Genomic DNA, 15095 nt, shown 5'->3' with positions numbered 1-15095 from the left:
CCCAGCGCCGTGACCCAAACCAAAAGGGAGACAGCAGCCAGGAGGCTGTCAGGGCACGGGGGGGGAGGGGGGGGGAGGAAGAGAGAGACGAAAGAGTCCATTGCCCAGAGCAGGATCCCGCCCGGCTTCATGCCACTCCCCCAGCACAGCCGTCAGAGCCAGAGTGATGTGAAGTCACCAGAGCCCTAGGGAAGGATCGAGGACCAGGGCAGGATTCCCCTTGACTCCACCTCTCTGGTCCCTGATTGCTCAGTTGGTCCCACTCTTTTCCTTTCAGTCTCTGGCTGGCCTTGTGGCTAAGCACAGAACTAGGAGTCAGGCTTCCTGGGCTCCATTCCCAGACACACTGGGTGAACCGGTCATTGCCCTTCTGCGCCTCAGTTTCCCCAGCTATGTCACAGAGGCACCGAGAGGCTCAAATTAACATTTTAAAACAGCCTTTGAGACACAGAGCTTGAGCCACGCCCATTCTTCTCTATTCAGCTGATACAGCCCAAGAGAGACTTGCTGCAGAAAAAGGTTATTGCTACAACTCCTCCAGCAATAGACGATGCTTTACTACAGGGCTCAGAACCCAAAGCCCGGGTACATTAGAACAAGTGCCTGCTGCCACGCCTTGGTCTTTGTTCTTCCCTAGTACGGCGGCTGATCGATTGATGTAACTCCACTACAGCCGAGTCTGCTGCAGACAACTCCCTGTAGGCCACACCCACACTGTGGCAGAATCAGGGTCAAAACGATGTGTGAGGACAGGCTACTGGAGTGGGATTCAGGAGCCCTGCGTTCTATTATTGAACAGCCAGGACTGAGCACGTCATCAGAACGACAGCCCCTGCCCGGGGGCAGAAGGCTGTTATGAACATCCTGGCTCTTCCGTGTGAGGATGATGGTGGCATGGCTAAGGGAGGCTCGGGGCTAGGACGCAGATCTGAGCTCAGTTCTTGGCCCTGCTGCGGATTCCCTGTGTGAGTGTGGGCAAGTCACTGAACCTCACTGGACCTCAGTTCCCCACCGGTAAAGAACTGGATCGTTGGTCTCGCCTCTCCCAGCCATCTTCGGTCTTGGGTGTTTGGCCTGTAAACACCTTGCCGCAGGGACTGTCTGATTCCAGATGAGTTCAGTGCCTGGCACACTGGGGCCATGTTTTCGGTTGAGGCTGGTAGATCACAAGTAATAACCCCATTCAGCGTCTGCCCAACTCCCCACATACCCTGTAGCCAACTTTCTACAGCCAGGATGAATTCAAGCGCCAGACGATTGGAGACAGACTCCAAAGAGCTTGTTGGGTTCCTTTGGAGAGGCAGGGCTGCCTGCCGTGAAAATTAGGGATCGTGCTAAAAGTAGCTCTGGGTTTAGGAGAAGGACAATTTAGGGAGGGTGCAGACGGCCCCTAGTTTCTGAGCACCAGTCTGCCCACCTAGCGTGAGAGAGAGACCGCATGTGAATGTGCACTGCCATCTGCTGCCTGGAACTCCATCTACCTGATGCCTCGCTCACCTGCCATGACCCATACAAGCGAGTCCTGCCTCCTCCATCCTTCGGGAATGTTCCTGATCTCAGGACTACCCCCTACAGACCTGACAGCGGGCTCTGCAAACGCCAAGCAGAAGGGCCGAGGCTGCTACTAGCTTTGAGTTTGCACTGTCAGGTTCAGCTGCAGCATGACAAAGATGCTCTAGGTTACTGCTCACCTTCGGTGCATCCGCAGCCCTTGGGGGCGCAGCGCAGTGCTCCGATTCCAGAGGTAGGGAAGAAGCAAGCTAAAAGATGCAACCCCCAGCCAGACCACGTGGTTGTGGATATTAAAGGGAAGAAGGGCTGCAGTAGCGAGAGCACAGAAGAGGAGTGAGGCGGTCCTAGCGCCAGCCCTGTTGCTGACTCCCCATGTTAGCATTTGGCAAAGTGCAGCCAGTGTGACTCAGTTTCCCCATCTGCCGAAGGAGGATAGTACTTATCTACCTGCAAGGCGGTGGGTTGGGCCACTGGTAAGTGCTGCTTTGAGCTCTTTGAGTGGAAGCTTCTAGAGAAGGAGGGCAGAAGGGTCCAAGGTCAATGAAAATCACTAAAAATTAAACATTAATTTATTAGAAGAGTCATGAAAAAAGATCTTCTTTACAGGTGTTTTATACAAGAGAGAATTTTCATTGCTTAATTATTCCCCCTGGAGGCAGAGCTTTGCACACGCCCCCAGAGACAGCCACGTTCCTGAGGACTCCCTGCCTCTGGGCGCTCAGAGGCCATGAGCTGCAGAGAGCCCTGCGTCAGACCGATATTGCACATCAGAGGAAAACCACGCCGCCCGCCCGGCCCCTGGCCCCAGCCCTGAGAACGGGCTGGGCGAGCAGGTGTGAGGGAGGCTCGCTAAGTGGATGGCGGAATGGATTCACATATGGGGTAGGCTGGATTGAGGCAGGCACCCCGGCCAGACCCACCAAGTCACGGGACACACAGAGCATTTACTGAAGGCAGGAAGGTAGGAGGACGCCGTTTGCGCAGGCAGACACTGTGTGGCTAAAAGGCACAGCGCAGGGCACAGAGCAGGGCGCTCCGATGGGGTTGCTAAGTGCTACTGGAGGAAGGCAGGCACCAAAAGGGCTCGCTAGGTGGCTGGTGCCCTTAAAGCCATGCTCGCAGCACGCCCTGGAGCCCCCTTGACAGGCGACGCAGCACCCATAGAGGTCTCAAGAACGGAAGGCTTTCCGCCTACTCCAGAATGGACAGCCCAGGCCCTCATCCCCTCCCCCATGCCTGCAGCCCCGCCTCCCCGGCCCCCATTTTAAATACACAGCCCCAAAGCAGCAGCTGTTCTATGCGACAGCCCCGTGGATCGCCCCTGGCCACTAACAACCTAGGAGCCCCTCCCCGAATACAAAGGGGGGAGCAAAGCTTTGCAGCCCAGGAGAACTAGACCCAGACACCCAGGACGGGGGTAGCGTAGCAAGAGCCGGTTCCAGGAGATTCTCCCACCCAGCGTGGGAGGAAAGCAGCCCAGGGGTGGGGACGGGACAGCCCAGGGGGTAGATGGGAGCAGGAGGCTGTACTACATGCCAGGAAGCGATCAGAGATGCCCCTGAATGGGTCCATCAGTGGGGGAGGGAGGAGGAGAGATACCAGCTATGGGAACAGTCTACAAACATGGGCGAACCCCAACCCCTGGAGCCTGGGACGCATTGGCCCCGTCTCCCTTTGGTGGAGAGACTTCCCTGCCTGTCAGAGGCTATTAAAGCTTTATATTAAAGGAATGTGCAGTGTGAGGCCATGGAGGCGGCATCCCCAGCCAGGCAGGGTGAGTGGCTTGGACGTCCCAAGGCCCAGCCCACGTTCATTAAGTCACCAGGTAAGAAAATATATGCAGTGTTTAAAAAAAAATAAAAATAAAAAAAAATAAAGCACATTGTTCCCTATGTACAATCAGCCCATCCAACCATCTTTGGTTCAGAAACGCTCCTTGCTTTTAGACAGCTCTGGATGCGGGTGGGGTTTAAAACGAGACGCCTAGATCATCAAATCAGAAAATCGCCAACCAATTGGGGGGGGGGGGGGCAGGGTATTCCACACGGTGACCCTGCCCAGAATAGGGAGGGAGTGGGGGGCTGACCCTGGAGGGGATGATGGGTGGGCTGAGGCTCACCCACCCCTGCTCGGAGCCCCCCTCGCGGCATGCAGCAAGCTCCCCAGAAGTATATTTCTAGCGAAAGCTTTTAAGTGAGAGAATGCAGAGAGAATGGAGACTTCCAGGGCATGGAACCACAGTGACCCCCATATGGCTATATGGACTTTTTTTTAAGTTTTAACCACCCCTTCATTGAAGAACCTAAAATGCTGCATTCACCCTAACCCTGAACAAAGACATTTAAAAATCTGGCTGCCGGGGGGCGGGGGGACAGCCTGGCAGTTGGAGGCACCAGCCAACGCAAGGCGACAGCGGCCACAGAACTGACTCTGCAGTTCTGAGCCAAGCTGGCCCCTGCTGAGCTGGGGAAGAGGGTGAGCCGAGCACCGCTGAGGCTGCTGGAAGGAGATGGGCTGTGCGGTAGCACCTGCAGCAGAGCATGTGCAGGACAGTGCGGGGTTTCCAGCTCCTCTGCTGAGGGACACCCTCTGCTTGCAACAGCCCCAGTGGCAAGGCCGGCTGCCGCGCTGGCTCTGGGACAGGGACGCTAACTTACAGCAGGTAACCAAGGTGGGCAGAGGCTAAGCCTAGAGCCCTCTTCCCTCACGCAGACCGTCTGGGGAGTAACCCACAGCCACACCCATTGCAGCAGTCCCTGAGTTGGCAAGGATTAGGGTTGCGTCTGAGGCAGGGTAAACAGCACAGATCTGCCCTTGGGGGAAGTGTCTCCAACAGCCACGAAACGCCTGTGTAAGCCAACTTTGCTGGTGAGCAGGACCCCGCAGAGCAGGGCTCCTTTCAGACCCCCCCCATTCAGCAAGGGAAAACCGTCCAGGGCAGCGCATGAAAACTGAAGGACCAGGCTGGAATGCATGGGCTCCCCTTCTCGCTGAGAATTGCTGGGGTCTTCTCCTCCGCTTGGGCAAAGGATTCCTCACCTGCCACAGCCAACGCTCCCTCGGCAGGGCAGCCACCCCATTCCACCCTCCCAAACCCCGAGGGTAGCGCCAGGGGAACCAATGGGAAATAAAAGAATCCATGTGTGTGCAAGCAGCTCCCCCTGCAGGCCAGATCTGGCAACGCACCCGCTGCTACTTCCCTTTGGGGATGAATGGCTCGCCCTCCTCGGGTTCGGGCTGAGGCCCAGGGTCACTCAGGCACCGCATCATTCGCTGGTTGCTGGGGCTGTCGCTGGCCCCCGGGGTGAAGACGTTGTCAGTGCCCGGCGAGGAAGGCTCCATCACGTGCATCACGAGCCCTTCCTCGTCCTCCTCGGGCGACGGTGGGAGGCAGCTCGTGCCCTTCAGCTCCTCGTTTACCAGGTCGACGGACTCCGGAGACTGGGGCGAGGCTGGGTCAATCGTGATGATAGGTAGGTTCCCCGAGTCCGACTTGGGCTCATACGCCAGCGGGTCTGGAGAGAGAGAGCGGGGCGAACAGTCACCATCTCAGCACCAAACGCAGCTGCCCTCAATTCACCCAGAGGGCCAGGTGGAGTTTTCTTAGACCACTCATTAAAAAATAGTGTGTGGGAAGTGGAGTCTAGTGGTTAGGGCAGGGGGGATGGGAGTCAGGACTCCTGGATTCATTCATGGCTTGTCGAGACTCTGGGCAAGTCACTTAACCCATTCCTAGCCTCGGTTAACTTGTACGTAAAAAAAAGAGTTCACGACACTACTGATCGACCACACAGGCAAGTCTGAGGCTTCGGTCAACGTCTGTAAAACGCTTTGAGGGGACGGTTTTATACATGGCAATAAATCGTCAAGAACCTCACGCCCAGAGCGAGGACAGAGCTCACTTTCTAAAGAGTGAACGCTCAAGGCTTAAAAAAACCAAACGCTGACGAGAGCAGCCCCTCTCACCCGGCTGGCTAGGAAGCCCAGGAGAGAGGACACTGCTAGCTCAGCACAGATGCTGGCTACGTAAAAACAGTGCTTGAGCTGCATGCACCTTTCCAAGTGCCCCGAGAATATTTGCTTTGCCTGGGGCTCGGGACAGTGCATGGGAATCTAGTGTACAGTCCCTGCCCACAGGGCCCCGTTTGAACTGCATGCTCAGGGCTTGATCTCCAGAGTGCAGAGCACGGCCCCACTTGAACAGATGTCAGTGGGAGCTCAGCACCCCTGGGAACTGGGCCCTGAACAGCTGTGGGTCAGGTATGCAGCAGCAACTGCACCTTGCCAGGAATGGCTCACTCCAGACAGCTGGAAAGGCTGCCCCCTCGTGGCCACGCGTGGGAATTGTCAGCGCTCCTGACAATTTCCTCTATTTTTCAAACTCTCACTCCGAACGGCAACGTGGGTTTCTTTTCTATTCCCTGGGTGTTTGATTCAGGCCTTGCCAATACAGTGTTCCGCAAAGTGTTGGCCATGCTTCGGGGGATGGGGCGGAAGAGGGGGAAAACGACACAAAGGACTAGCTGGTGGGGGGCCTGGACCGGTGGGCGTGGCAGTTTCCACAGCGCTGCCCTGCTAATGTGGCTGGGCCGAAGCTCAGCTGAATGTTAGGGGGAGTTTGTCACACTGGGAACTGAGCACGGCTGGTCTGGAAGCAAGAGGAACAGGAAACTGCAGGGGCCTGCGTCATCATGACCAGAGCTGGCCTTTAAAGGAAAGCGTGAAGAGCAGAAGGGGTCGGATCATCAGCAGCAGCACAAGTGCAGCAGAACAGTTGCTGTAAGCAACACCCCATCACCACGTCTCCCGTGTCATCCCAGGCCACCTTCTCCCCTCCCCCTCCGGCAGCCCCCACGTACCTGAGCCGATGCGTGCTCTGGACATTGTGGGAGAGTCGAGCTTGTGTGCTGGGACTGTCAAGTAATTGTTGATCTGAAATCAGAAGGCCACGCGGGCGTGAGAGCTCACATTTCTAAAGGGCCAGGGCGGGGGTCTTGGTGGGGGCAGTGCCCCACTGGGGATGGGGCAAACAGAAGCAGTGAGGCTCCCAGTGGAGTCACAGGAAACAGATGCACCATCCCCAGCTGCACAGACACTCAGCTGCTCTGGTGAGGGACGCACCTTAGGACGAGCCGGTGGGGTCACTTTAAATGCCCTAAACCCCACCGTGGTCTGGAAGGAGAGCCACACAGGGTCGCCACATTTCACTGGCTGCCACTTGGGCCCAGTCTCCTTCAGTGGGAGTGAGAAACACACTGTGCAAACGCCCCCCTCCCCGCCCGGCACACCGCAGCCAGCCATCAGCTCCCGCCTCCCCAGCGCACCTTCTGCTCCAGCTGCCGGGCCTTTTGCCTCCTCAGCAGCATCTGGTTCCAAGCTTCCTCGTAAGGGTCGGCCACCAGCGTGTGCCGGTTGTACGATCGCAACTGAGAAGGGACCCAAAAGGGATCAGGGTAAGACACATGGGAAACATGCAAGGCACCCACTCTCGGCTCTGCCGCGCGAGAAGCCGAGCATGTTCCCCAGCATAGGGACAGGGCTGTCGGCAGCTTTCCGAGGAACTCCCAGCCTGGCATTTCCACACGTCTCCAGAGCTAGCAGCAAAAGTCCATAGATTTCATCACAAAAAAACAATGGGACTTGTGCTCCTAGCTCACTGAGGAGCCCCTGAGGAATGACCCCCACTCACCCTCCTGGCTGGCTAGAATAGCACAGCCATGATCAGAGCTCAACAGTGCCTGTCCTACAGCAGCTTCCCTCCTCCACCCCTGCTCCGGCTGTGCAGGGCAGCACAAGAGACATTTGCCCCCTACTACACAGCCGGGGCTCTCTGGGACCCACCCCCTGGCCCTTATCACCTAGAGGCCCAGCTGAGATCAGGCCCTGCTGTGCTGCACAAAACACACAGTTCCTGCCCCCAGGAGTTTACAAGCCAAAGGCAGGATTATTTTCCCTGTTCTACAGCCGAGGAACCAAAGCACGGAGAAATGATCTGACTTGCTCCAGATCACAGACTGTTTAGCAAAGCTGGGAAATTGAACCCAGATCTCCAAGGTCCCAAACCCACAAGGCCAGCTTTCCTCCCTACCCCAAGTCAACCGCCAGCCCAGCTGTGTGGTTCTTCATGCTCGGTACAGCCTAACAAGGGAAGGGGAGGAAAGGACTGGGAATTACTGGAATGGTGTCCCTAGCCTCTGTTTGCCTGAAGCTGGAATTGGGTGACAGGGCATGGATCACTTGATGATTTCCTGTTCTGTTCATTCCCTTTGGGGCACCTGCCATTGGCCACTGTCTGGAGACAGGATACTGGGCTAGATGGACCTTTGGTCTGACCCAGTATGGCCATGCTTACGTACACAGGTAGACAATGAGGACGAGGCGGGTAAGTACACTAACAGGTGGGTCGGAAATGCAACATGGGTCCCAGCTGCCCTATTTGGAAATTCTCTCCTTCCTCCCCATCCCCCACAAGGGGATGGGCTGAGCTGCAGGAAGGCAGCCTGCGGGTAGATTCGAGTCATTACCCTCTGCCTGGTTTTCTGGAGGTTGTTGCGCAGGATTTTCCGGATCTCCTCCTCTTTGTTCTTGGACAGCGCTGGCAGGATGCGCTTCACGGGCAGGGCTTTGGGATTGATGTTCCTGGACAGACAGACAGCAAAGATAAGGGAGGAAGGGAGCCTCAAAGCCGGGCTTTACGGGAGGCGCTGGGAAGAGGAGGTTGGCCAGAACGGCTGGAAGGAGGGATTTAGAGCCAGTGGGAGCCACTGACAGAAACTAGCTACCCCTGTAAAGCAAACAGCCAGGTATACTCACTGCATGGAGACCGTGGAGATGGCAGAGGGGATCTTGCCCAACCCTCCGCTCTCCACCAGCTCGATGGCTTGTTTCATCTCCATCTTGTGGTAGAAGGCGATCAGCTGGGGCTCCTTGGACCGCTCGCCCGCGATCAGGCACTTCTTCACGTACTTCTTGTTGAAGCGATTCAGCCTGCCCAGGGCGGGGGGAGGGGAAGAGAGAAGGGGATGTATCAGGAAGTGACCCCTAAAGCCCCTGCCCCATTTGATTAGTGTCATGCCCAGCGTCCTCGTCTTCCCTTAGAACCAGCGAGCCCAGCAGATCGATAGAGTTCGGTTCCTCTGGGTGCGAAGGAGTCTAGGCCCAGGGGTCAGACACGCTCCCCCCGTGCCCAGGGCCCCCAGAGACTGAAGAGCCGCACATGCCCATCAGCTACAGGTGACATCAAGGACCGGCGAGCGCACTCCTGCAGCGTTGGCATCGGATCCACTGAGCACGGCAGAGGGCTGCTGGGTCACGCGGTGATGAGAACGAAGGCAGAGATGCATCCTGCTACCCCCCTCCATCAAGGAGCCGGTGCTGACCCTCCCCACTCCAGCACCTGGCAAATCCCTCCCTCCCTCCCTCGGTAGCGAGTCCCCCACGCGCTCTGGCAGCCTCCATACACCGAGCAGGCAGCCAGGAGGCGGAGCCAAAGCTGAACTTCCCACGCAGAGCAAGGCAGTTATGGACTGTGCTCTGGGCTGGAATTGGCTGGGTGGAATCCAAGGGCATCCTGGCTGGTGGGGGAAGAGGACAAGGGAACGCAGGCCTCTGGCACAGCATAGCTCTATGCGGCAGCCCCGCCTCCCTTTGTGTCTCACCATGGGTTCCTGGAATGAGCTGGAGCGGAGCAGGCTTTCAGGGCATTGCAAGAACTGGGGGACCTGAGCTTGCTAGGCTGCATCTAAAATTCTTGCTCCTGGCCCCAGCTTCCCCTCAACCCCCCGCACGCCTGCCTCCCCCCGGCGTCGGAAAGCCCACACACGCGGGCGCCGCACTCACTTGTCTTTCCAGTGGTGGTGGCCGTAGTGACCACATATATCCTCGATGCCAGTCAAGAGATGATCCAGGAACTGGAAAGGGTGCAAAGCAAAAAGCGCGTGTTCAGCCTTGGGAGCGTGCACCGGCCAGACCTCTCTCCCCACCCCTCCCAGTTAACCCGGGGCTGGTGGGCTGTCAGGCTGAGCCTCGCCCAACTACAGCATGAGGCTACTAGGCACAGCTCCAGGAGGATCGGCCTCTGGGTGGCAGCACAGGCCTATCCTGATTGGCTGCTCCGCTACGGCTTACAACAGGAAGGTCTTGGTTAGAGAATGTGCACTAAAAACGACAGGGACCCGGCAGAGTCCTTTAACTGCCCCCTCCCGCCCCCCTTACCTTGGATACCAGCTCATAGGCAGTGCCCGGCTGCACGCCTCCCTGGGTTCCCGCCTTTGGGACAGGGGAGCAGAAACAGAAGAGGACTGAGAAGGCAGAGAAGCGCAGGAAAGCAGCGCCAGGGAGGGACCCTGGGTTGGGAGAGCCATTACCTGGGTGTGAATCTCTTCGTTGATGGAGCGTTTCGTCTCTTGCTTCTTCTTCACAGCCAGCAGGTCCACCAGGGGGCGAATGGTCATTCCCTAGGGAGGAGATCATACCCCTGTGAGAGCCCTCGCCCGGCTGAGAGAGCAAAGCACGGGCATCATCCCTGGTGGTGGCACCATCCTTAGCCTGGAGTCAGTCCTGTTACAGGACACAATGGACCCAGGCACTCCAGGTCCCTCCTACCTCCTCCAAGGCCTAGGACTGTCACAGCTGGAGAGAAGAACAGGCTGTATATTTTCTAGCTGGCTCGTACCCCTCTGCCTGTGAGGTGCAAGCCGCCCTCCTGTTTCTTTGTGCCATGGGAATCCAGCGGTCGGCCCCCAGGAGGCTGACATTACAGGGGGACCCTTCTCTAGAATAGACACCGAAGCACAGAGGTGATGCCAGGCAGAGGCTGGAGCCACTCTGGACTTATCACAGCCTTTGAAAGCTGCTGGAGCTCTCAAAGTGACAAATCTTCGGCACTTCCCAGCCAGCGAGCCCGAAGAGCTGGACAAAGGCAGGCAAGTGTCACTACCCTATTTTAAAGACAGGGCAGCTGAGGCCCAGAGAGCGGAAGGGATCTGCCCATAGTCATGGAGTGAGTCAGCAGCAGAGCGAGGAACATCCAGAGTTCCTTGCCAGGGTGTGTCCCTGGGCTGTCCCACAGCTCATCCTCGACAGCAGCCATGGCCCAAACATCTGCTCCTCAGCCAGAAGCGCCAGGGAAACAACATTCCTGACTGACGCCCGTCGCCGCATTGTCAGGGTGCCTGGCTACGCACCAAGGCCAGGAAGGGGAGTTCCGCCTACCTGCACGAAGACCGTGAAGAAGATGACTGTGATGATAGCTGTGAGGAACATGTCTCTCATGCCAAAGTGCTCGTAATCCAGGAGGTAACCCAGCGAGAAAGCAATGGCCCCTCTCAGGCCACCGTAGGCGATGATGAACTGGTCCTTTGGGGTCAGTTTCACAATGCGGAATTTGTTGATGAACCAGGTGAGGCCCAGGACACCTGGAGAGTGAGCAGGGAGGACAGGACAGATCTCCAGGTTACACAAGCAGAGTCACACACACACACACACACACACACACACACACCCCCCGTCCCCCCCCGGCTAAGGTCAGCCCCTGACAGACACCAGCCATGTTATTCCATCAGCGGAACCAGACACGTGCAGCACAAACCATTGCCATTGGGGGAGGGGGTGAAACACAGAGCACTCCAGTGAAAGCAAAAGGCTGACAATGCTAGGGCCCCCATGCTCTGTGGGGGTCCCTCTCCCCTGTCCCAAATCTTGGCTTGCAACCCCCAGCTCTAACCATCCTATCCCCGGCCTCTAAGACACAGCATATTGTCTGGTACAGCCTATGCTAGAACCTCTCCCGGGTCTGAGCCCAGCCCGGGCTGGCAGTAGCCAGATACCCCCACTTGGAGGCTGCTCAGGGGTTGGGCAGGGCAGGTCGCAGTCCAGTTCCCCATGGGCAAGGGTCTACAAAGGAACATCCCAACTGTCCCTTGCCTAAGGGCAGAAAGGGGCCACGCAGGCGGAGCAGCCTCCCCCGGGGGGTCTGCAGCCCAGGTCCGAGAAGGGAACGGAGACGGTGCGTGCGCTCCTGTTCTGTGGATATGCACAGGCCCCTTTGGGCTCCAGGGGAGTCAATCCAGAGCACCGGCTAACGGGGGGAAAGTGGTGTCTAGGGACCAGTCTGGCCCCTTGTCTGGTTCAGCCTGTGACCCAAGGCAGGCTGGAACCCAGCCCTCCAGAGGCCAAGTGCTGGGGCGCGAATGCCAGAAGCCCCGATAAGTGCTCCTCCCAGCCCCCCCTGCAGTGCTGCATCCTCCCTAGAAACCAGGCAACCGCAGCCTCCCAGCTCCGTGCTCTACCTAGCGAGGACGAGAATAGCAACAGCCCCTATCTAGGGCTCAGAGAAGCCAGCTTCACGTGGTAGTACCGCTGCTCTCCGGCTCCAGGGGAGTCTCTGTGCTTGGTGAGAGCATGAGAGCAACCCCACCAGAAAGGGCAGGCACCAGGGCCCCGGCGCCTCACCTAACACCCTGGCGATGAGGCAGAAGATCAGCGTGCTGATGATGAAAGTCCAGTTCCAGTAGTGCTGGCCGGCCACGGTGGAGACCCCCAGGAAGATGAAGATCAGGGTCTCACTGACGCTGCTCCACATCTTCAGGAAGTACTTGATGGTGGTGTGGGACTTGTGGGAGATGTTTGCCTCCACGTAAGGGCGCATGACCACACCGGAGGCGATGAGCCTGCAGGGAGGAGGAGGGGAGAGGACTTAACAGCACCCAGGGAAACCAGCACCCAGCAGGATTGTCATCAGCTCCTTGCCCTGGGAGCGGCGCTGGCCTCAGCAGCACCTTAGGGCTCCTCTGGCTTTATCACAGCTCTGCCAGTCAGCAGAGACCGGATACGAGAAAGTCAGCGCTGCACAGCCCGAAGGACAAACACCAGTGCAGGTGGGGCCGGAGTCCGGGACCCACCTGCCGCTACTTGGGGCCACCAAGGAAAGCAACAGAGGAGTTCCCGGGCAAGGCACGGCTGAGGAACGTGACTGGAGGCAGGCTGGGGCTGGGGCACAGGGTGCTTTGTAAGCAAAGGGCTCACCATGCTGCGTCTGGCACGCTGGCGCCTCTGGCAACAAAGCACTGCAGTGACTCACCAGGCCCACGATGCAGCTGATTCGGCTCCATTCACAGTGGGAGTGACAGGCCGGGAAGGAGGCGGCAAGGCCTCTCTTTAGCCCCAAAGGCAGGGCAGGAGAGGTTGCAGAAGCAGCCTTAGTGTGTGTAACACAAGGAGAGCCCAAGCCAGCTGCAGTGAAAGCAAACTCTCCCGGCTACGCTGCAATAAAAGACCCACACAGCTAGCCCGAGTCCGCTGACTCTGGGGGCACAGGGCTTGGGCTGCAGGGCTATAAAACTGCCCCATAGACTTTCAGGCTGGAGCCTGGGCCCTGAGACCTTCCCCGCTCGCAGGATGACACGGTCTGGGCTCCAGCCCCAGCCCAAAGGTCTACATTGCTATTTTTAGCCCTACAAGCCCGGGTCAATTGACGGGGGCTCTGACATTCGCTGCCGCGGGTTCGCAGCGTAGATGTACCCTAAGGGGCTCAGCACCCATCCAAGGGTGGGAATGGAGGCGCCAAACTGACCATGCCTACTGCTACAGGCCTGGCACAGAGCTAGAGTCGCTGGAGCAGGAGACTGGGTTCTATTAGCAGCTCTGATTGGTGTGAGCTTGAGAAAGACTTCTCTTGTGCCTCAGTTTCCCCATCTAATATGCCTGGAGGCCTTCTGATGATAGTGCTACCTGAGTGCAGATCAGTGTTACTGCTGAGAAGGAATTAAGAGGTCCACCCCCAAGCTCACTCTCCAGGACAGCTTCCACTTCTGGAACCAATATGATGGACATTTGAACTCCTGTCCCCATGCAATTTAAAACCCTGAAAAGGCCTCTGATCCCTGCAGGGTTTGGCTATCGCTGGCGACCACCTTAGGCCCAGCTGACGATCAGGAAATTCGCACTCGGGTAACCACGGTGATGCAGTTCATCAATTCCAAGGCTGGAAGTGACTGCTACCGTCACTTCCTGTTTGAACTAGAGCAGGCCTTGGCGAAACCTCCAATCTTGATTTAAGAATTCCCAGGGAGGGAGGATCCGTAAGTTGCTCTAATGGTTAACTACCCTCACACCCTGTTTCCAGTTCAGTTCCTCTAGTGCGGGGGTTCTCAAACTTCACGGACAATAAAAATTACTGCACAACCCCAGGAGGGGAGACTGAAGCCTGAGTCCACCTGATTCCCACTGCCCGGGTGGGGGAGCCAAAGCCCGGACCCCCCTGCCCTAGGCGGGGAAGGGGTCAAAGCCAAAGCTCAAGGACTTCAGCCCTAGCCAGGGGGCCTGTAACCTTAGCCCCGCCGCCCAGGGCTGAATCCCTCAGGCTTCAGCCCCGAGCCCCAGCAAGCCTTAAAATGGGGTCCCGACCCCCAGTTGGAGAACCTCTGCTCTAGTGCAAACCCCTGATGTAGGTGCACTGCACTGGCACAACACGGGCTTCCCCCAGCTCAGCAAGGCTGCACTAGGGCCCTGCACTAGCAGAATCAATGTAATTCAACTGGGGCAAGCCCATAGCAGGTATCGCTGGGGCCAAGAACACGGCCTGATACAAAGAGGGGCCGGAGGTTTCTACGGAGAACAAGACTATCTGGCTCTATTGCAGGAAACACTAGCGCACTCCGTGAGGGACCGTACCCTGCTGTGTCAGGATCACACGAGCTCTAACAGGGGTCAGGAGGAGATGTCCCCAAGGGGAGATTATCCCATAGCTGCCCACTGCGGGGTTTCTTCCACCTTCCTGTGAAGCCACCGTCAGAGAACGGATACTGGCCTAGATGGATCAGGGGCCTGATCCAATGTGGCCAATGTTACATCCCTAGTGATGTCACGAGGGTGTAGCGTGACCAGACAGCAAGGGTGAAAATTCGGGATGGAGGTGGAGGGTAATAGGAGCCTATATAAGAAAAATACCCCAACATCGGGACATCTGGTCACCCTACTAGGGTGCGTCTACACTTAAAATGCTCCAGTGGCCCAGCTATCTATGCCGGCAGGAGGTACTGAGAGGCGGTAGCTAGGTGAATGGACGAACTGTACCGGAGGGAGGGAGGGAGGGAGGGAGAGAGAGAGAGAGAGAGAGAGAGAGAGTGTGTGTGTGTGTGTGTGTGTGTGTGTGTGTGTGTCACACCCCTGAGCGACTTAGCTATGCCGACCTAGTTTTCTAGTGCAGACCTGACCAAACACAGCTCAACCCTGATAACGAAGCCCTGGCAGAGAGTATATTACTGTGCCGAGTGCGACGGTCCCACCCAGCCAGTACTCACGCCATGATGCCGGAGAGGTGGAAGAGCTCGGCCGACAGGTATGCCATGTAGCTGTAGAGGAAGACGAAGAGGGGCTCAATGACGCGGATGTGGGAGGTGAAGCGGGAGGTGAAGGCGGCAATGACTCCATAGATCACACCAACAAAGACGCCGCCCAGGGACACCACGAAGAAGCTCAGGAAGCCCAGGATGATGTCAGTAACCGTCACCTGCTCGAAGTTGGCAAACTCTTCGAAGAGGTGGTAGAGCACCTGGAAAGGGAGAACATAACAATGGGCCTAC

General features: G+C 57.5%; 1 protein-coding gene across 4 annotated transcripts in view; it reads right to left on the bottom strand.

Moving 5' to 3' along the window:
- Nucleotides 1–2063: 2063 nt before the first annotated feature.
- SLC9A1 (solute carrier family 9 member A1) overlaps nt 2064–15095 on the bottom strand; it is a 64307-nt gene continuing 51275 nt past the window's right edge. For 3 of the 4 annotated variants that reach the window (XM_065576858.1, XM_065576859.1, XM_005302005.5), the window contains 10 exons: nt 14814–15064; nt 11965–12182; nt 10726–10928; nt 9879–9968; nt 9352–9422; nt 8326–8499; nt 8037–8151; nt 6837–6938; nt 6372–6444; nt 2064–5027 (listed from right to left, as the gene is read on the bottom strand). In XM_065576858.1, coding sequence (XP_065432930.1) covers nt 4705–5027; nt 6372–6444; nt 6837–6938; nt 8037–8151; nt 8326–8499; nt 9352–9422; nt 9879–9968; nt 10726–10928; nt 11965–12182; nt 14814–15064 — 1620 coding nt within the window. In that variant the 3' untranslated portion in view covers nt 2064–4704. The remainder of the gene's footprint in view (nt 5028–6371; nt 6445–6836; nt 6939–8036; nt 8152–8325; nt 8500–9351; nt 9423–9878; nt 9969–10725; nt 10929–11964; nt 12183–14813; nt 15065–15095) is intronic. The other variant, XM_042844666.2, reaches the window with a different exon arrangement.

The sequence above is a fragment of the Chrysemys picta genome, chromosome 23 (genome assembly GCF_011386835.1).
Source record: "Chrysemys picta bellii isolate R12L10 chromosome 23, ASM1138683v2, whole genome shotgun sequence".
Classification (NCBI taxonomy): Eukaryota; Metazoa; Chordata; order Testudines; family Emydidae; genus Chrysemys; species Chrysemys picta.
This window is presented reverse-complemented; position numbering and strand designations above follow the sequence as displayed.